General features: G+C 57.1%; 1 protein-coding gene across 1 annotated transcript; it reads right to left on the bottom strand.

Moving 5' to 3' along the window:
* Positions 1-225: 225 nt before the first annotated feature.
* Positions 226-20,144, bottom strand: SEMA4D (semaphorin 4D). The gene is made up of 14 exons (XM_016202481.2): positions 19,814-20,144; positions 18,259-18,404; positions 15,876-15,938; positions 14,168-14,266; positions 13,461-13,554; positions 12,795-12,908; positions 11,435-11,586; positions 10,330-10,505; positions 10,101-10,257; positions 8,881-9,103; positions 7,999-8,114; positions 3,414-3,586; positions 3,281-3,324; positions 226-2,431 (listed from the first exon to the last, which is right to left on the bottom strand). Exons 1-14 carry the CDS (start codon positions 19,917-19,919, stop codon positions 1,527-1,529), a joined length of 2,568 nt encoding a protein of 855 aa, XP_016057967.2. The 5' UTR covers positions 19,920-20,144; the 3' UTR covers positions 226-1,526.
* Positions 20,145-20,384: the final 240 nt, after the last annotated feature.

The following is a 20,384-nucleotide window of genomic DNA, read 5'->3' as shown; positions in this document are numbered from 1 at the left end:
GGGCAGAGGAGGTGAGGCTGCGAGACAGAGGACAGAAAAGAGAGAGGGCACTGAGGCCGAGGTCGTCAGGAACACCGCATGCAGGGAAGGGAAACAGCTCAGGAAGAGGAGGGACCCAGCGCCGCCCTGCCCCTGCCCAGGCCGCCCAGGAGGGGACAGGAGGCCCGTCCACCACACGCCTTTCGGGAGGGAGGCCCCGCGGCCTCAGCAAATCACGTGCCCGTATTAGGATACAAGCTTCTCATTTATTCGGTTACTTTTCAAATGTATACAATTCAAAGTAGAAAAATAAAAATAAAGTAAATCTTATAAAACACAAATGTTTACACCGAAACAGTGGACTCCGATCATGCTGGAAGAAGAGACTCCACACAGGCACACGAAAACCCAGCTTATTGCTCTTTGCCACGGAAAAATGTCTCCTCTTATGGGGCGTCTGGACAGCGGGAGGGGGAGCGAGGTCGACGATGTTCAGGGCACTGCCGTCACCCCTTAAAGACGTGCCAGGCCACACGGGAACGCACGGCGGTGTCTGCGGGCAGCTGTGGACACGCCCGTCCCTCCCGCCGCTGGCTCTCTTCTAGCTGTGGACGGCTCAGGTCAGCCAGGCGGGAAGTCTGGGTGGGTACGAGGTGTCACATGGCAGCAAAAGAGGTCGGAGGTGTTCAGGGACCAGGCTGCCTGGGCAGGAGGCTGGGACCGGGGGCAAAGGGCAACGGGCCGTGAAACGCTGGCCCCGTCGGCTCTGGGCCAGCCCGGCTCTCCCCGGGTGGCCACCATCCCTAGCTCAAAACCCTGCCAGTGGTCACGGGCCAGCCCTCCATGCCTTCTCCTCTTCAAGAGTTAAAACAAGAAAGAGTACAGAAAGAAATCTCTCTGAAAATGATGCTTCCCTTAAGTAATAAAAATTTAAAAAAAAGTCAGTGTGCTCAAGAGACGGCGTTGTCTGCATTTCTAAAAGCAGAAAGAACGCATTTAGCAAAGTAAGTTTATCCCTGAGAATCTTAAGCAACGTAAGCCGCATCTTACCCTAATGTACAATGAAATCTAGAAGATGTACATCTTCTAAACATTAAAACATCTGCTTTAGTAACTTAAAAAACAAATGACCTAACACTTCAACTCAAAGCAAAATCCTAAAAGATAATCACGTGGGAGGAAAGCTTGGTGCCAATCTGGACAACAGGCGGTAAGTTACCAATCTGATAAACTAAAATGTCCTTTCCAATCTGGAATTAAATTATCGTTCAGTGGCTGCTTTCTGAGGAGGTGATGCTCAGGTGCTACGCTTCCAGGCCCGTGGCGGTCCGGCGGTCGCCCCTGCCCGCGGGCACGTCTTACGGTGCTCCCACGACCCAGGGAGCCCAGGTGGGGTGCTCGCTGTTTTCCGAAAAGACAAAGAGAAACCGAGTCACGAGTCCAACCCAAGAGAAAAGACACAGAACTGAGGTCTGCGGAGGACGGCTACCTACGCGCACGGGACGAGGCTACTGCACAGGAACACAAAGCCCTCTCCGGGCGACACCTCAGTCACCGTCTGCGTCCGAGTCAGCGAACTTCAGCTCGCACTTGACGTCAAAGGGCCGGTCCCTGCCCGGGAGCTCGTCAATCCTCTGTGAGTCCTCCCTGTCGGTGGGCGCCCTGCTGGCCGTGGTATCCGGCTCCGTCTCGTAGCCGGTGTCCGGCGCCGGCCTGGGCTGCCCCCCATTCTGCTGGGAGACGCTGCCCTGCTCCACCAGCGTCTCCTTCACGCTCTGCTCGCAGTCGAAGCCCGGCGGGGGGCGCTTCTTCCCGGGCAGCACGGCCGAGCGCAGCCGGAGGCACGGCCCCGGCAGGTAGCCCTTGTAGCAGTTGTAGGAAAAGAGGCAGAGGCAGAGCAGAAAGAAGAGCAGGAAGAGGCACACGAGGAGGCGGTTGTCACTGGACGTGAGATACGTGGCCTTCTCCGACTGCACCTGGGGGACTGTGTTGATGACGACCTTTGGTTCGCAGGATGTGCTGGTGGGCACCGGGCCGGACGACGTGGTGAGCCGCACAGCCGGGGTCTGGGGCAGGGAGCCTCGGACGGGCCCCGCTGCCCCTTTGGGTGTGATCCTCCCACCTTCAGTCCGGGTGGCCGGAGAGGAGAAGGTCCCCGGGGTCCGTGGGACCTCCCTGACCTCTAGGACGTGTTTGGCCACCACCTGCAGGACTGTCCTGTTCTTGACCCTCTCCTCCGACAGGCACTGGTACACCCCAGTGTCCCCCCGCGACAGGTTGAAGATGAGCAGGTTCTGCCCGCTCACCAGGCTGTACTTGGGGCTCTCTGCCTTGAGCACGCCGTCCCGGAACGTCCACACCACCCGCGCCAGGTTGGACTTTTGGGAGCATTTGAGCTCCACGGCGCTGCCATGCTTGAAAAAATGCTGCCGGAAACTTCCCTGAATTTTATCTGGAACATCAAAATAAATGTGCACAGTGTCAACAACCCTGATCCCTACTTAACTTCTTTTAAAAATAGGTCAATACGCACAAGACGACACAAGAGTTTCACCCACAGGAGCAACATGGAGTCTTCCAGAAAAACTAAAGAGATAAAGACATGCGTGAGCGAAGAGCACAGATGAGCCCTAGACAGCAGCCCCTGGGGACAGAGAGATGGGAGGTGTCTGAGCAGCAGGAATCCCGCCTCACACCCTGGTTTTCCAGGAGAAAACAGGTCAGGCAGGGCGCCCGAGCACCAGCCAGGCGCCCGTCAGACAGCCGCGCTCTGCGGTGAGCACGGCACCCGCTGCTAGTGGCCACGGCACGTCAGCCTGGGGGTGCCCTCCTCCCAAACCTGTCCTAACGGGCGACAGCTGTCGGGTCAGGGACTCGAGGGCAGGCGTCCACAGCACGTCTGCCTTCAGCTGGGACACACCTGACCCCCAGCAGCGGGGTCACCCAAGGGGAATGCTCCCTGGGCCTCGGCCTGACTGCCGGCGCACTGACCCTCCCCCACCCGGTCAGAGGGGCAGGTTTTGTTTGACAAGCGCAAGCGAAGAGAAGAGACGCATCTCAAGAGCGGATGTGACAGCTGGAGATGGGAGAGTGCTTTCTGGTAAACAAATATATTCTGTGTGGCTTCAAACATCCTTTTCTGCAATAAAATTTCAGAGAAAGGTCACAAGGTCTGCAAAAGATACTGGACCTCTGAGTAGAGAAAGAACAAATGTGCAAAGTGCTGCAGCACCGAAGCGCCATGAAATGGTGACAGGACTGGCCTGGTCTGAAGGGAGAGGAGAGAGCGCGAGCAACTCACCGGGGCAGGTGGACGCATCCCCGCTCATGTCCTGAATCAGACCCCTGCAAGACAAGGGCACAGAGTGGGCATGCCGTCTTGCGGGGAAGGGGCAGGCGGAGCACCTGCGTGCCTCCTGTCCCCCGCCGGGTACCTGCTGGCGCTGTCGGTCAGGTGCAGGGCCACACAGGCCGCTGTGGCTGGGTTCCAGGCACAGTAGGGGTCGCGGGCCAATACGCAGTCCTGGCAGGTGCTATGCTTCCCACAGAAGGCCACGGGGGCCTGGACCACGCCCGAGTTGGAACCGGCATAAAGGAACCTTCTGCCCTGTGGGTGTAAACAGAAGAGAATGGGTGGGTCCCGGCAGCCAGCATCCTGACGGGTGCCAAGGGCATCTTCTCCAGCCTAAGAGGAGCTGTGACGAGGTGCTTCCTGGAGCAGGAGCCTCCTCGCTCCTGGGATGAGACATGTCCCACTCGAGACGACTCTGAGTGCAGCCTGTGACAGTGAGCAGCGTGTGTGCCCAGCAGAACCTGCTAACTCAGAGAGCACTGGGCCTGGCCCGGTCCCTCCCTCGTCCAGGCCACCATCATCCCGACCACCAGCAGAGTGCATCTCTGAGCCCAGCCAGCCCCCTGGGAGGGAGATCACCAGCCAGACACCCCAGGCCTCACCACCAGGCCACAGGGCAGAACCTCAGAACCAATGTGGGCACCGGAGCGCAGCGGTCCCGGTGTCTGCATCCAGCACAGCCCACAGGTCGGAGGTGCAAGCAAAGGTTGCAGGAAAGTGAACACACGATAGCAAATGGAATTAAAGTCCCAAGGCGACCGTGTGTCACGCGTCTGCCTTTATGAGGGGGGAATTGCAGACAGGAACCTGACTGCCACGCTCAGTAGGGCAGAGCAGGCTCCTGGTGCTCTGGAGCACTTAGTTTGGGATGCACCCACCCTGTGACCCCCCGCCCCGGTCCAATGCCCAGGGCTGTCAGAAAGCTGGCGCACAGGCGGCCAGGGCTGGCCGGTCTCCACTGAGCTTGGCTGGAACAAGGCCCCACACAAGTCCACCCGAGCAGATCCAGGGCTTGCAACCCAGGTGCTGGTGTTCCCTCTCTCCGTTGCCTGGGAGCCTCCATCTCCCCGGATGTCCCAGAAAGGCCTTCTGGTTAACATCAAAAGACTCCAAGTTTACACAGACTTAGCATTAGACTCAGATGAGACACAATAGCTGTCTTCCTCAGAGGCCAGGTCCGAATGCACTTCAGAGTCCAGCTGGAGCTCAAGTCCCTGGAGTGGCCCCAGATCTCGGGGCCTGTGATGCGTCTAAGGTCAGACCCCCAGTGAGCAAGCACAGCCGAGAAAAAGGGCAGGTCCCCCTGCAGGCAGCCGGACTGTGGGGCAGGTGGCAGAGAAAACCAGGCCCAGGGCCGCCCTGCTCATCAGTCATAGCAGTGAGGGTGCCATGGATCACAGCAGGGCATCACAAGGCTTGCACAGGTGAGAAAGTTTCCTGCGGGAAAAGCCAAGTGGGTAACCTCAAAGGGCCACCAGGACCTACAAGGGACCCTAGCAAAAGCATAGACACACAGCACAGAAGAGGTGGCCTGGGCTGCCTGGGGAGCCCCCTGACATGTGGGACCCTGGAGCCCAAAATGACGTCATGGGAATGGGGGGCATCCACCATCTGGAGCCCTGTGAGAGCGCCAGGCTGCAAGGGCCCCTCCAATGAGAGGTGTGCGCTGGTGAAAGACCTATGGGGCTCCCTGCACTATCACCGCCCCCCTCCTTGAATTTAAAATTATTTCAAAATGAACAAATTTTAAAGGTAAAGGGGAGGCATCCTGACAAGGGACTGCCCAGCATCCACAAGGTTTGCTGAGTGTTCCTGCTCTCTCCCCGCAACCCCTCGCTGGACCCAGGCCCATCTGGGGACTGCGCCTTGCCCACAGGACTGGGCTCACAGGTCTCGATCTCGGTGCACACAGGCCATGTGCCCTGTGGTGGGTGGGGGGTGATGAGCAGCGGTGGGGAGAGCTGACGACGCTGTTGAAGGCATTTTCTCTCCTTTGCCATGTAGGCTGTGTCACCATCAAAGGGTGTCCCCGTGAGAACGAGACACAACCTGCTCTGTGAGCTCAAAGATGACTGTGCAAAGCACACTTGCTGTGGATTCCCAAAGGGGCTGAAAGCAGGAACCCAAACAGGTATCTGCACCTAAGTTCACAGCACTGTTATTCACAGCAGCCCGGGGTGGAAGCAACCCAAGGTCCCTCAATGGATGAACGGGTAAACAGAATGTCTATACGTGCAGTGGAATGTTACTCAGCTTTGAAAAGGAAATTCTGACACACGCTACAACATGAGTGAACCTGAGCACACTGTGCTAAGCAAAGTCAGCCAGTCACAAAGGACAATATATGACTCCACTTATACAAGGTCCCTAGACAAACTCATAGAGGTGGGAGTAGATGGTGGGTGCCAGGCTGGGGGGGAGGACTGGGGCGTAGGTATTTAATGGAGACAGAGAATCAGATTTGCAGATGAAAAAGCTCTGGAGCTGGATGTGGTGATGGCTGCATGGCAGTAAGAATGTACTTACCACCAGTGAAGTGCACGCTTACAAAGTTAAAAGGTAAATTTTATGCGGTGTATTTATGACAATAAATAAACCAAATGCCCTTGCCCTCGGGGGAGAGGAAGCCATGCCAAGGATGCGGAAGGGCGTGCCAAGGGGAACAGTACACATGGCCCACCCCATAGCGCTGTGCAGCTGCTCGCCAGTGGTCCACAACACTGCCAGGCTCCAACAATGTCCAAGACCTTGTCGGTGGGGAGCTAGTTTTACCTCTGAACACCTGCTTCCTGCTGCCAAGCAGCACTGCAGGCAACACCCCTGCATCCCGAGCCCACCAGCTTGCGGAGAAGGCAGGGGAGGCCATGGCATGTAGGGTGCACTCATATTGTTCTAGGCAACAGAGCCACCCCCTCCCCCAGTGCAGAGGGCTCTTGCAGGGACAGGCAAACCACTCCCCTGGGGTGCCAGGCTTCCTGCATGGTCAACCCCCACTCTGGGTGTGGCCATGTGACCAAGTCCTGGCTGAAGGCAGGTGAGCACAGGACTGACCCGTAACCACCTATACCTGACCCTGCCCCCTTCTCCCGACTACTGGATCAGCATCCAAGTGCCCCAGAAACCTTGGGTTCAAGACGCAGGGCCAGCCTGAGTCCCTGAATGAAGCTGTGGAGCAGAGAAGAATGATTCTCATGACATGTTTGCACTGGTCCCCACCTTTGCTCTGATGAATGCTAACTTGGAGGTTGCCAGGGTGCCGGCCCCTGCCTGAGCAACATGGTGGCTGCAGAAGAGCTTCTGGGTCTCCTCTCAACAATGCCAGGTGGCCACTGTTTGGAGCTGAGGGAGGAGTGGGCTGCAGCGGGCCTGGGCCCACAAGCTGGCTGGAGACTCCTATCAGAAACCAGGTGGGGCAGAAGTGCTGAGGGGCTGTGAACCTCCAGCCACACCTGGAGAGGGAAGGCCACTCGGGAGAGCGGAAGGTCAAACCGAAACGCTCAGCAACAGAGCAGGGAAGGATGACAGCCAGGCCTGAGACCCTGGAGCAAGGCTCTGAAACCGCTGCACGTGGGAGAGGTGAGTGAACGGGTGGGCCTACAGCCAAGGGGAACAGTACACATGGCTCACCTCCAATTTCTAGCGTTAACCTTGGCACTGCCAAGGCCCCAGAGCCCATCAGCTCAGGGGTCACAGCATGGGGATACCCAAGAAATGAGGTCCTAGGCCACAGTCACAGGGTGAGGCTAGGCTAGGCCTCTCCAACATATAGTCTGCTGTCCCCACTGTACAGATCAGGAAACTGAGGCAGGACCGGCCTGCTCAGGCTCTCACAGTGAGGTGCTGTGGGGCCAGGGTTTGGACCAGGCAACATAGTGCTTAGCCTGCACTGTGCTCCACAAGGCTCCACCCCAGCCATAAAATGGTGCACATCCCCCAGGCCACTGTGGATGGGTCTGGGAGATGGCCTGCTGCCCGGGAGAGTCCAACCCCCTGGCTGTTTCTATGCAGCCCAACTGCTAATAATTTGCTTTGTATTTTTAATTGAATAAAACTCAAAGGAATATTTGTGGCATGAAACGAAGATTTCATGACCTGTAAGCTCAGTGCCCACAGCTAAGGCTTTGCAGGAGCACAAACAGGCCCACTCGTGTGCAGGTGGGCCACGCCACTCATGCCACAAGGCAGAGGTGGACACGGCGTGGCCCTCCGAGTAGCACAATCTTGGCCCTTTACAGAAAAGGTCTGCCGACCCTGGTGTAGGCGAGGTTAGCGCCGCGTCTGAGGGGAGGGAGCAGTGCCCAGGTAAAGGTTCTCTGTGCTGACGGTATCCCCAGCAGCAGCATGGCTGGCAGGGTCTCACCCTCACCAAGGTCAGGGCACAGGAAGTGTTTTGTTGCAGGCCAGCAGCACCCCCACACGTGTGGCTCCAACACTTCAGCGAGGCTCTACAACGTTCAGGAGGAAGTTACCTCTCCCTAGGCTGCCTTCCCTTTGCCCCAAACCCCATGGAGCCGAGGACTTTCTGTGAGAGCCCAAAGGTGGGGTCCCTGGGCTAGATGGATAAAGGGGCCTCTGGGGCCCAGAGCTGCGACCCTTTGAGACTCGGCTGCCCAGCCTAGCAGTGCCCCCAAGACTCAGCCACCCCACCCAGCTGCGAGGCGCTTCACCTGCTTGGAAGACAGCAGGAGGGTCTGCACTGGCTCCAAGTCCTGGAAGAGCTGTGTCTCCTCGATGATGTGGACATCATTCTCCAGGGTGACGGCCTTGTGCAGGGCGCCCCTGTCTGCAAGGTCAAAGCCCAGGTCAGTGACCCGCCCGGAAGGAGGACAGCACTGCGCTGTAGGCAAAGATGCCACCCTTCGTCCTCTCCACTCCTTCACTTAGCAGGACACTCAAAGGCAGGCAGCGTTTTTGCATTAGAAATGGAAAAAGAAAAGCCAGGGAAAGATAAACATCAAGTCAACGGGCCTTGGTTATTCCCAGTGTTTTATGAATAAACTAATGTCTCATTGTTGGTGCCAACCCCCTTGTCAGCACTGCCAACACTGTGTCCTCAGATCAACTGAAAGTGGTTTGGGGCTCCACCACTCCTCTGGGCTGCCATCCTACCAGGTGGCCCCGGCAGGTGAGGGCAGGGCCCTTGCTTCTGCTCAGAGGTGTGGCTGGAAAGCCCCAGGACCCTGCACCCGCCAGGTGCCACTCACCTGCCACTGCCTCTCATTCCAGAAACACTGGTTTCCTAACCCACGGGCTTCCGGGAAGCAGTGCCTCCCACAGGTGTCAGCACAGGCAGGAGGGAGGCAGTCTGTCCTTCCTGCTCTCCCCTGGCACCAACCCATACTTGCCAGACCTGAATTTCCAGATTTGGGCCAGGGCTTGCATTTCTAACTGGTGCCCCAGGTGGTCTGATGGTCACAGAGATCTGAAGACACAGGGTGTGGAGACTTCTCAGAAATACACACTGCCCAGGGCACCCGGGGGAGATGCTAGCTCCCCTTGGCCCAGGTCAGCTGGATCCACCAAGCTTGTTACCAAGGCCCGAGACCCACCTGTGCTGACAAACATGACGTCGTAGACAGTCCCGTCCAGGGCCTGGGTCCTGTCCACCACGATCTGTGTGTAGTTCACGCCGCTTTTGATCAGCCTGGGCCTGTTGTCTATTGGGGTCACAGAGTCGTCCATCAGAGGGTGGTCCTTGACAAACTGCAGTGTCTTGTCCGGCAGGCTGAGGGAGCTGGAGATGTTGGCGGCCCGCGCCTCGCGGTCGATGCACTGCAGGGAGCAGACCGCCGGGTTAACCGCGCACACGCGGGCAGCCGCGCAAGGGCTCTGCAGGGGCCTGGGCGTGGGGAGGTGCAAAGCTGGGACTCCACAGCGGTTTCTCGAAAAAGGGGAAAAACCAAGAGGGCCCTTCCCCGGAAGCTAAAGACAGTTATAGCAGGTAGGAAAGGCAGCTGAGTTTCTACCCATAGATAAAATCATGTTTCATGACACCTAGTGAGATAAACTTTTATCTATTTATAAATGAAAAAAAGTACTAAGCTTTTGAAATAAGAAAGTAAATACTTATTACTTGATAGCTCTCCAATAAGAAGAGAAGACTGGTTAGAAAAAAATCACTAAAAAAGGTCCAATTCTAAGAAGCATGAAGGTGGAGGGTGTGAGGTCTTTTTTTCTCTGCCCAGCCCCTGGTGCGCACACCCCGAGACTGGTGACCCCCAGTGGACGTGTTCTACTTAATAACATGCACGGAGAAATCGTAACGCTTCAGGGAAGAGTCCTGGGGGTGAGCCCTGGGTGCTAGGCCTTCCCCAGGTCGCAGCCGGGACATCAGGCGCAGAATGAATGACACAGACGAACTGGCCATAGAAAACAATAGGCCTAGAAACTCATTTCTACATAAAATCCACCACTTTTAAGAGACAAAGTGTGATTCATATTAATGAATGGAGAGAACAGCGCATTTCCTTGCCAAGAAACTGTACGTTTCTCTACAGAAAACCGAAAATGAAACAGATCCAATTACATTACGCAATGCTCATTCCACAGCTCCCCCCGTGCCAGTCAGAAGAGCCTCCTGCTGGGAAAGTTCCAGCACCAGTGGCTACACAACCAGCCAGTGACAGGAACAGGAAAGGCCGCCTGCCGCCCCTCCCAGTCCCGGGGGGATGCCTGCTCCCTGGGGAGGCACACACAGGCCCCAGGGAGGCGCAGGGGTGCCGCACGGCTGGCCCCCACTAGGTTCCGGCAGCCCAGGCCCCTCACTCACCGCCCCGGGCCGCGGCGTGGGCACGGGCCCATTGTAGCGCACCCACTTGGTGTGGGACTGCTCCACGATGGCACTCTGCATGTACTTCCCTCGGGAGAACACCGCCTCGGCCGCGGATAGGTTGTAGGCGCACACGGCTGACAGCCCCACGTTGTTCCTGGGGAGGAGGGGCCCGTGACTGCCTGGAGGGCGGCAGTGTGGAGGAAACCCCCGACCGCCCGGCACTCACAGCTGTGGGGTGAAGACCCCGTAGAACACCGGCTCCTTCAGGCCTGGGGCCCGGAGCATGAAGACAGCCCGCAGCACGTTGAAGACGAGGCTGCTGTCCGGCCTGGAGCAGACCAGCCTGGCCTTCAGGAAGGACGTCCACTTCTTCTGCAAGGTCCTCAGGCCGCCCTGGTCCCCCTGAAATGCAAAGATGCGCCTGGTAGGACAAGGCAGACTCCCGAGTGCCCAGAACTGCTCTGCCTGAACGAGATGGAGCCCTGGCTGAAAAGGAAGCTGCTGCAGACACTCCATGACCCCAGCAATCCCTCATGCAGCTTGGATCACGGATTCCAACAAAACCAAATAAAACCCTGCAGAGGGAAAGCTGCCGTGGCAGCTGGAACAGATGCTGGGGTCTGCACACATTCAGCTTCACAGCACGTCCTTGCACGGCCATGGCTCTGGCCCTGTGGCCTGTGTACTCCCAGGCTCGTGACCTGCCCTCGAGAGACCCATGGGCCAGGCGCAGCACACGCAGTCTGTCTCAGGCCCATGTGCGTAGGTCTGGTCTCCCCCCAAAGACATTCCTCATGGGAGAGCAGGTCCTCACTTCCTTCCTGCCCCCCAAGTTTTCTGCTCAAGTGCCCTGGACCAGCCAAGTTCTCCATAAACAGTTTTAGTGACAATTATAAAACATACCTGCCTTGACTTGGTCTGGAAATACTAAACTCAGAAATACAGATGCAGAGGGACATAAATCCAAGCATCCTATCTGTTGTGGACGCAATAAAAACAAACCCCTCCTGTCTTCACAGTGGACGGTGAAATCCCAATTCCAGCAGAATGCGGGAAACAAAAAGTAACTTTCTGTAACTCGGGTGAGGTCTGAGGAAGGTGTGTCCAATGTAGACCCTCTGAGGACTGGAAGCCAATCCTTGGTACTCAGGGGTGCCAAGCTCTGTGGGGTTCCAGCTCCTTCCAGACACCCGGGGCAGAAGGACCGTCCACACTGCCCTCGGTGGCATGAGGAACAGAAAGGAGGTAAATCGACCTTCTGGGGGAAGTGTGGGGCCTGGGCAAGGTGCTGTCCCTACAGGCGGGACCAAAGAGAAATGAGGCAGCCTCACCTTGCACACCCTCGCCACCCGGGGGACCATCAGCTTGAAGACGAACTCGTACTCCACAGACACCTCCGTGAAGAAGAACAACACTCTGTCGTCCCTGCCCGCGGCGGCCTCCGGGCTCTCTCGGATCACGTCAGCGTAGACGAAGCTGGGCTCTGCAGGGAAGAGACAACGTCATCTCCACGAACGCTGCAGAGCCCAGCAGCCCTGCACACACAGGAGGTCTCTGTACATGTGGAGGGACCTGGGCATAGCCCTGTACATTTTCCCTGCAAGACACGAGAGGGTGCATGTACTGTGCCCCAAACACCCTGCAGGGTCTGGGAGCGAGGACAGTGCCCAGCTCGCCCTCCTCCGCCCAGGTGCCCTGGAAGTGGCCCTGAGGCACACTCACCTCACCTACCCCAAGAATGCGAGGCTGGGCCTCCCAACGCCAGGCAGTCTGGGCGTCCAGGAGAGCCAGATACCACCCCCGGCCGTGGTCCCCAGAGACCCACTAGCAGATGTGCATTTGCTGGTTTAAATAGCATATGCCTCAGACAGACAAACTCCTGACCACAGGTCCAGGCCCCAACGCTCTGGCTGCCCAGCTGCCCCACAGAACGGAAGAACCCACTGTCCCTCAGCCCGCCTGCCTCTGAGAGCCCAGCCGGTGCCCACGAGAAAAGCCTCACGCAAGTGGCCTCGAGCCACCTGCACCGTGAACGTGACGTGGACACATGCTGCCCGGGGGGAACGAGATACCACGGCACACTGACCTGCCCCGCCAGAGCTCCCACTAACCACCAGCTCCTCTATGAAAGCCTCATGGACCCATTTTCCAGGAGGGTGAAGGTGGCCTTACAACAGCATCGCTTAGTGAGGAGCACCCGCGGGAGCCCCAGGGAGCTGCCGTGCAGCCTGCGCAGTTCCAGAGCGGCCACCGCACCGGCGGACGAGAGCGGCGGCCCACGCGAGGCGGAGCCGCGCAAAGGTCCTGGGAATGCAGCGCGTGGAGCAGCCCCGCCTGGGAGGCTGCTGCGAGGCCACACACCTCCACGCGGCGACGCACCTCCACGTGGCCACACACCTCGGCGTGGCCACACACCTCCGCGAGGCCACACACCTCCACGCGGCCACACACCTCCGCGAGGCCACACACCTCCACGCGGCCACACACCTCCGCGAGGCTACACACCTCCACGCGGCGACGCACCTCCACGTGGCCACACACCTCCACGTGGCCACACACCTCTGCGAGGCCACACACCTCCACGCGGCGACGCACCTCCACGTGGCCACACACCTCCACGTGGCCACACACCTCGGCGTGGCCACACACCTCTGCGAGGCCACACACCTCCGGCGGCCGCCCGCTGCTCACCGTTGAGCCAAGGTATCGCGTACTCCGTTCTCAGGGGACTGTGGGAAGAATTCCGGGAGATGATGGGCTCGCTTCCCAAGAAGTTATACGATGTCCCGGAATAGAGCTCTCCGTCTTCAGGGCCAGGAGGAAAGGGGAGAAGGGTCAGCACCGCGGGGAGGCCGCTCACACCTCCCTCTCCACACCCTGAAAGGAGCCCCGCCCAGGACACACAGGGACCATCGCCTGCTCCAGGGACACGAGTCTCTGCCCGTTTCTTTGACATGGACAATCCTACACTCCTTGTTAAACTGTATGTTTCGAGAGTCAGGGATGATGACTGAACAGGAGCAAGTGATTCCCGCCTCAGGGGAGTGACACAGGCCAGCGGTCGCCCGTGGCCCAGGGCCTGCTTGCCCCAGTGCGAGAGACCACTCCAGGGCTCAGGCACACACCGGCCTCAGCTGGGAGCGTTGACACCGCCCGACCCAGTAGCCCAGACGACCTGCACAGATGTGGGTGTAAGAGACCCTCGCCTCGCAGGTCCAGCCTGTGGCCTGGTGGGGCTGGCTCTCCTTTTGAACAGTGAATTCAGAAGCTCATGTTGGGGTCTCAGCAGGGGCACAGGGCCCTTGTGAGCAGACGGGCTGTGAAGTGGAAGCAGCAACAGGTGTTGGAGCGACTTACCGACCATGACAGACGTGTAGCTTTGGGCAGGGTCAAAGGGACACCTTCCCTTGCCATCTTCGTTTCTCCCCAGGAACCGAAAGGATGTTAGGTTCTACATTTGAATGAAGAGAAAGTATCATCCAGCGCCTGGGTTTCTGCCATGACCACACAGCTCTGTTGCACGTTAATTTTAGACTTGCTGCTCAGGGGGCACCGAGAGAAGGCGTGTGCCGCTGGCCATGAGTCCCAGGTCTGGAACCCGGCGCCTGGTACCCTGGCTCTGACGCCCTCAAGAGCTATTCAAGATCTTGGCACCTCAGTTTACTCATCTGTGAGATGGGCATGGCTCTAGGGTCATAAAGTCCTTTCTACTTGGCCAGACCTGGGTCACAGCCAGGCCACCCTCACAAACATGACAAGGAGGCAAGGTGCTGGATCATGGCTTGTGGGTGCTTCTTTCTACCAACAGTGCACTTCCCAGAGGCCCCCCATGGCCAGCTGCACACCAGGGCCATGGTCCTGTGAGTCCTGCACACACCCCGCCCTCAGTCAGGATGGTCTACAGACAGGATCCCGGGTCTGAAGGAGGTGGAGAGTGGCCGGAGCTGCCCCCATCACAGGGCTGGAAGTTACAACAGCCTTTGGTTGTGCAGAGTGGAGACCACCTGAGGCCTGCTGGGAGCCCACTCTGCTTTAACACTGACCAGGGGAGGGCCTGGACTTACCAGGTGGTCACAGGCTGGCTGGAAGGCGTTGGTCCCACACACATAAAGGGCAGTGGTGCCGAGCGGCTGTAGCACTCGGATGTAGTTCAGACACTCTGTCTACAAGGAAGAAGGCACGGGTCAACCAGCACCAGCCTCCTCTGGACACCCTCCACACCCACATGGTGACACTGAGCTGCAAAGCTCGGAGCCAGCAGAGTGCACGCCGGCATCAGCTCCCTGCCCAGCAGCTCCGCCTGTGCACTGACTGTGCTCTCACAGCAGCTGCAATGCTCCGTCTTCCCGCACCTGCCCTGCCCTGTGGGCAGCAGGGAGCAGGCTCAGAGCCCGCTGCCCCTGGGCGAACCTGGGTCTGCAGCCGGACTGAGTGCTTTGCTCTCTGCAGTGGCCACAGGCTGGCTGTCAGGTGCCGACAGTTTCACTGCAGTCACTAATTTGTACCCAGAAAAGATGTGCTGGCCACAGAAGCAATGAAAGCTAACCTCAAGCCTTACCCACCCACCACAGAAAAGCATTTATACTCACTGAACACACAAATCATGCGTTGTCATCACTAAACCTGCGGAGGTGCATGCTGTGCAGGGTTCCCTCGGCCCTCCTCTCTGGAGGACCCCACCCTCCCCACCCCAACACTTGAAACTGGAAACAGTGCTTGGGGATGGGCTGTGTCTGGCCACCCGCCCAGGGGAGGGGCTGGACCGATGAGGGGCTCTTGTGCCACATCAGAGGGGCCCGCAGGAAGACCAGGGGCCACTTAAGGACCCACTCGCTATTTTAGGCTGATATGTTCCTGGATTATATGTGCTGTCATCTGAAATTATCCCCTCGCAGGAAAAGGATTTTTTGCTGTGATTGTTTTAATCTGGTTGGAGGCGATTTGTGCTCTCCCACAAGAGCTGGGAGGGGCCCCGCTGCTCGGCCTCAGCTCGGCAGGGCAAAGCTCTGCTCTAATTTAGCTCGAAGACAACTCCCTGTGACATCTGTTATTACATCAAACGCCTGCATTTTCCCTCATTTCCTAAAGTAACTTTAGATTTAGTGACTTCAGTGAAAGTATTTAGCATTTTGTTAAAAAAGTTTAGCAAAAAAATACTTGTCTTTTTTAAAAAAAATTTTAATTGTTTTGAAAATAGCCAATAACTGCTGAAATTTACCATAATTCAGCTGTTTTAATCAACTATCGAGGAAAGTGGGGCTCTCAGACCCCAAGACTCTGACATCTGCCCAGCACCAGTTGGGGGCAGGGCTGCTCGGTGGGTGGGGGATAACCCAGAGCTCCAGAGGGAGATGGACACTCAGCCCAGGTCACCACATAGCCACCGCACTGACACTCTGAACTCATCCAGTGCTCCCTGCATGGCCAGTATCTCCTGGAGAAGGGGCAGATTCCCAAGGGATGAGTGTTGCCAAAAATCCAGGAATCCTACCGCAACCCCTCCAGGCACTGGGTGAAGGAGGCATGAACCCTCATTTCACAGTCAGCCAGCAGGGACCAGACATCGTTTTCCACAGTCCAAGGTCTAGGCCATTTGAATAAATTCAATTTAGTTCAACTTTAAAAAGCATTTCTCAAATGCCTACTATGTTTGATTCTTTCTTGAGGGACCTAATCTCACCACCTGGGAACAGAGGGGTAGGTGAGTCATGAGAGACCTGACTCAGCCAGGTGCCTACCTGTGTGTTTTCTGTAGCTTGCAAAAGAAATTACCTGTTTTGATTTCCCCTTTTCTGCGCATTTTGCTTGTTTATCTTCTGAGACCTTCCAATATGCCTGTTGGGGAGAATAAGTCCACTTCAGTGCACAGTCCGCTTCTGAAAGCAGGTACTAGTCTAAAAATGTACAATTTACAGAGCACAGGATGGCAGAGTGGGTAAGTGGGCAGCTCCGAGACAGTGAGGCCCGAGGCTGCAGACCAGGCGGGGAGGTGACAGAGCAGACGTGGGCAGTGCAAGTTCTGCCCGGGATCCTTGCCTGCGAGCCAGTGGGGCCTGGAAGGACCCTCCCAGTCCCTGCTATTCACTGCAAATGACAGCAAAAACTAAACTACTGAAAGTGGGGAGGATTAAAGTTATCAAAAAGCTAAACTGCAGGTCTTTCAAACATCAAAGTGGGTTTTTTACTTCATTCAAGAGCGACTATAGGGTCCAACAGAAGCAGCCCTGGCATGTCCTCCCACGGTCAGCACGTGGTGGGATCACGACTGTTAATTTTACACGACAGCAGCAGCCGAGTGCCGAAGCAGCGCGTCCAGGTCGAGCGCCTCGGCTGGCCTGTGCTGCCTCTCACGCCAGGTGGACGCACGAGCAGGCCCGTCGGGCCAGGGGGCCCCGCGCCCTCCGGGGGATGGGAAGCCGCAGGCCACATGACCGAGGGCTTCCACACTCCTGCCTCTCCTTTCCCAGCTGCCCATCTCCCCAAGCGCTAGTGCGCGACTGATGCCAAATATACATATCTTCCACCCAGAGAACTGAAGCCGCCGGCCAGGCCAAGGTGGGGAAGCTCACGGCTTCTCAGCGGCGGGAGGTGAGTCCCCACCGGTGCGTCCTCCACGCTAATCGGCATCCACTGAGGCCTGAACAGCAGGCACGGCAACCGTGCTGCGTGTTCTCAGAGAAATGGGCGTCCCCATTAGAACACACGAGTCCCACTTCAAACAGCAGCTTCCTTCAGAGATTAAAATGCGGATGACTTCATCACTGCCTACATGAAATGCACAAACACGGGGACATGCACGTGACAGGCCCTTGAGCGCGTTCACGGGTCTTAGCAAAGCCTGGCCGTGGCTTTCACTTTTTTCTTTACCTCTCCCTCACCCTAAGGGGCTGCAGTGATGCCATTGAGAGCAATGGCCAGCTCCGACTGAGAACCGTGGGGTTACACGTGAACTTCATTTGCAGAGTATGACCAGAAGCTCATTTGTGTGCCACGCAGACACTGGTATTACGCTGGGCTCTGAAGACCAAGACGAAATAAAACGGAACAGATCTGGGGCAGAAAATGCACCAGATGAGCCTGACCATATGGGTTTCAGAGACTGAGAAAGTTACACCAACCGCAGAGGCCTCCCAAGCCAAGGGGAGGCTGGGCCTCAAGTGAGGACCTGAATGAACGCAAATGGATCGAGGGGATTCAGACACATTTAAACCCACGAGTCCATGGTCACAATAAAATCAAACAATCAGCGACTCACGGTCTCGCTTTGGAAAGACATGAATAGCCAGCCACAGGCATTTCCCCTTTAAAGGTGATTTCCGGCTCACAAATGGAGAAGGAACCATTTGGAAAGTCCCGGTTTGCAGTCCTTGATACACGTGGCTCTAGACTGCAGTGGTCAAGGCTGGGGGAGGAGCACCTGCCTCGGTGGCGGGCGGCAGACAGGACTGCAGGTGTCTCTCCCAGCAAGGGGACTCAGGGCGACTCTAGAAACGGGCTCGAGGACAGAGTGCTGGGAACACTGATGGCCTGATCTCCACTGGACTCAAACTGAACCGTCAAACATTACTTATAACAGAGCCTGTGACACCTGAACTCTGATTATTCGACAACATTAATTTTTGGATGTGACAATAGTATTTTGAAAAAAAGGAGTCTTTTCCTTTAGGAGATGCCCAGGGAGACACTTAGAAGATGAAGACTATGTGTTGGGTTTTGCTTCAAAGCCACGTGGAGGGAGCAGAGGGAGGGGACGTGGGGGAGGACAAGGGGCCAACCCCGCCTGCAGGAGCCTCGATGGGCAGAGGGTCCATCACATCACTCCCTCTACTCCTGTGTACCCTTGAGATTGTCCATAACAACAGCTTCAAAAATCCCAGCCGGAAAGAGGGTGGTTCCTGGGTGAGGCTACTAGGGGACACCTGAGATGGGGCTGTGTGGACGCAGAGTGGGAAGGAAGCTTCTGGATGACAGGGCCCGAGGCCCACTGACAGGAGGGGAGGCTGCTCTCCCGACACAGGACGTATGCGACCCCGCCCGGAGCGAGCATGGCCAGGAGAGGGCCTGACTCCTGGGGAGGAGCCCAGTGTGTCGATCTGAGGAAATACTGGTAAGGTCTGCAGCCCAGACTGCAGGGGGCAGGGAGCCCAGGCCATACCTCGTGCTGCTTCTGGGAGATGTTGAGTGCATTCAAGGCAAACACTGCTTCCCGGGCGCCCACGTACAGGGTGTTCTGGTCCTCGCTCAGCAGCAGGACTGAGTAGTTGAAGATGCCCGGCTGGTGAAACTGCATAAGCTGCAGCTCTGGGGAGAGAGGGGTAGGGGGACACATTAGGCATTTCTGAGCCTGGACACACCCTGAGCATCTGTTCTCACTCAGTGCATTGCCATACTGCCAGGGCCGTGGCATAGGTCCACTGCCACGGTGGCGAGCCCTGACCAGGGCCAGAGCTCAGGCACCTCTGGGTGGAAGAGAGCTGCCGAGGCAGCCACCAAGTGCATGGGACCCCAATGAGGCCCAGAGCCAGTGCTTGACCAGTGCTGTGGTCTAACATCCCCTTTTGCTCCCTCAAGCCGAGAGTTCCAAACCCTGCACCCTGTGTGGTCTCCAGGCAGCGTGACCTCCCAGGAGCATGACCTCTAAGCATGTGAATTCCCAGGAAAGTGACCCCACAGCAGCATGACCTGCTGGCAGCATGACCTCCTGGCAGTATAACCTTGTGACCTCTCAGGAGACTACAGGTCAGACACCTCAAGCTGCTGATCGTGGCAGCTCCCTCCCCCTCCTACCAAATTCTTATCTCTGTGTGTCGAATCATCCATAGATTAAGTGTATAAAGAATTTAACTATTTAGGATTTTCTCACTCAGGAAAAAAAAGGATTTGCCTTTAATAAAATAGATTTTAGTGAATATATCCCTTAACCCAAGCATTTTCAGGGGTAACTAGTACAAACTTACAAAACAGAGAAAGAAGGAAAGGAGTGACATTTCCCTTACTGGGTAATTAATTGATCAACAGCTATTTAGAACAGGAGTGCAATGGTGAGCTATTGGGGGTAATATGAATATATCAGCCTGTTTCCTCAGGAGCGGTTTCTTCTTTCTAACCATCAGCGTCAATGTGAGTGTCCTGTACTTGGCTTCCTGTGTATTACCAAGCTCTGGTTTCACTCAGGAGTTGGAGTTCACGCCTCTTGCTGATCTAAGTACCAGGGTGGGAGACAGGCACACAGCACGAAGGCCCTCCTAGCACACCTGCTGCCCTGAGCTCTAGCGGACAGCCACCCCTACGAGCTCAGGGCCACTGAGCCTGGAAAGCTGGGGTCCCGGTCCCGAGACAGCTCCCAAGAAAGAAAATAAATACAGAAGAAACTAATAAACAGCCAATGGGAACGACTGGCCTGAAGCTCAGCTGCACATAGTTAATGTCCTCAAAACAGGACACAGTGTGGTTTATGCCCGGGCAGTGAGAGTCAAATGTCACCGGACAGGGAAGTGGGCTTCCTCTCAGGGGCCCCTGATACAGAGACCAGATCATCAGGCCCTACGCAAGGCCTGGAGTGTTCCAGTTTCGGAAGCATCTCCCTCGATGCAGCGATGCAGGCTGCCTGCTCACACACGCGCCGAGAGCACAGAGCCGGCAGCCAGTGGCGCACACACCTCAGGACCATGGGCAGCTGCCCTCAGCACCCGACATGCTTCTGCCCTCACCTCTGTGCTCCCAGGTGATCCTCGGAATGGGTGCAAATGCCACCACGGCCCCAAACACCATGGCGAGGGCGGCGAGCAGCTCCGCAGCGTGGGCACACATCCTCATCGGCAGGGGTCGCAGCAGCGGCTGCAGCGAGGCCACGGCGAGTGTCCGGGTGGGTTGCTCAGAGCCCCGGGGCCCTGACCTGCAGCACTGCCTGGAGCTGGTGGGGGCTGTGACCCCTGAGGACCCACATTTCTCAGCGCACTGGGGGGTCAGGTGGCTCTGGCCATTGCCAATGTCACAGGCCTCTCGTGCTGTTCTTAAACAGTGTGCTTCTTTCTGACCTTCCTGAGAAATCTGGAAGAAAGCAGAAAGGAAGGGGTTAGTGGTCAGACGTGTGGCAATAATGCCTGCTTTCGGTTTGCCCAACATCCTCCAGGCTCTGCTCTCACCCAGCCCCAGCCAGGGGCTGTCTGCTAAGAGCAGAGGAGGGAGGGGGAGCAGGAAGCTCCGAGGGGGGCAGATACCACACCCAGATGCCGTGGGGCGAGCGGGAGTTACAGGAGTGAGTGTGTCCTGCCCCTGAGG

This window comes from Miniopterus natalensis, chromosome 12, assembly GCF_054644295.1.
Source record: "Miniopterus natalensis isolate mMinNat1 chromosome 12, mMinNat1.hap1, whole genome shotgun sequence".
Lineage (NCBI taxonomy): Eukaryota > Metazoa > Chordata > Mammalia > Chiroptera > Miniopteridae > Miniopterus > Miniopterus natalensis.
The sequence above is the reverse complement of the archived record's forward strand: the minus strand, read 5'-3'. Positions and strand labels throughout refer to the sequence as shown.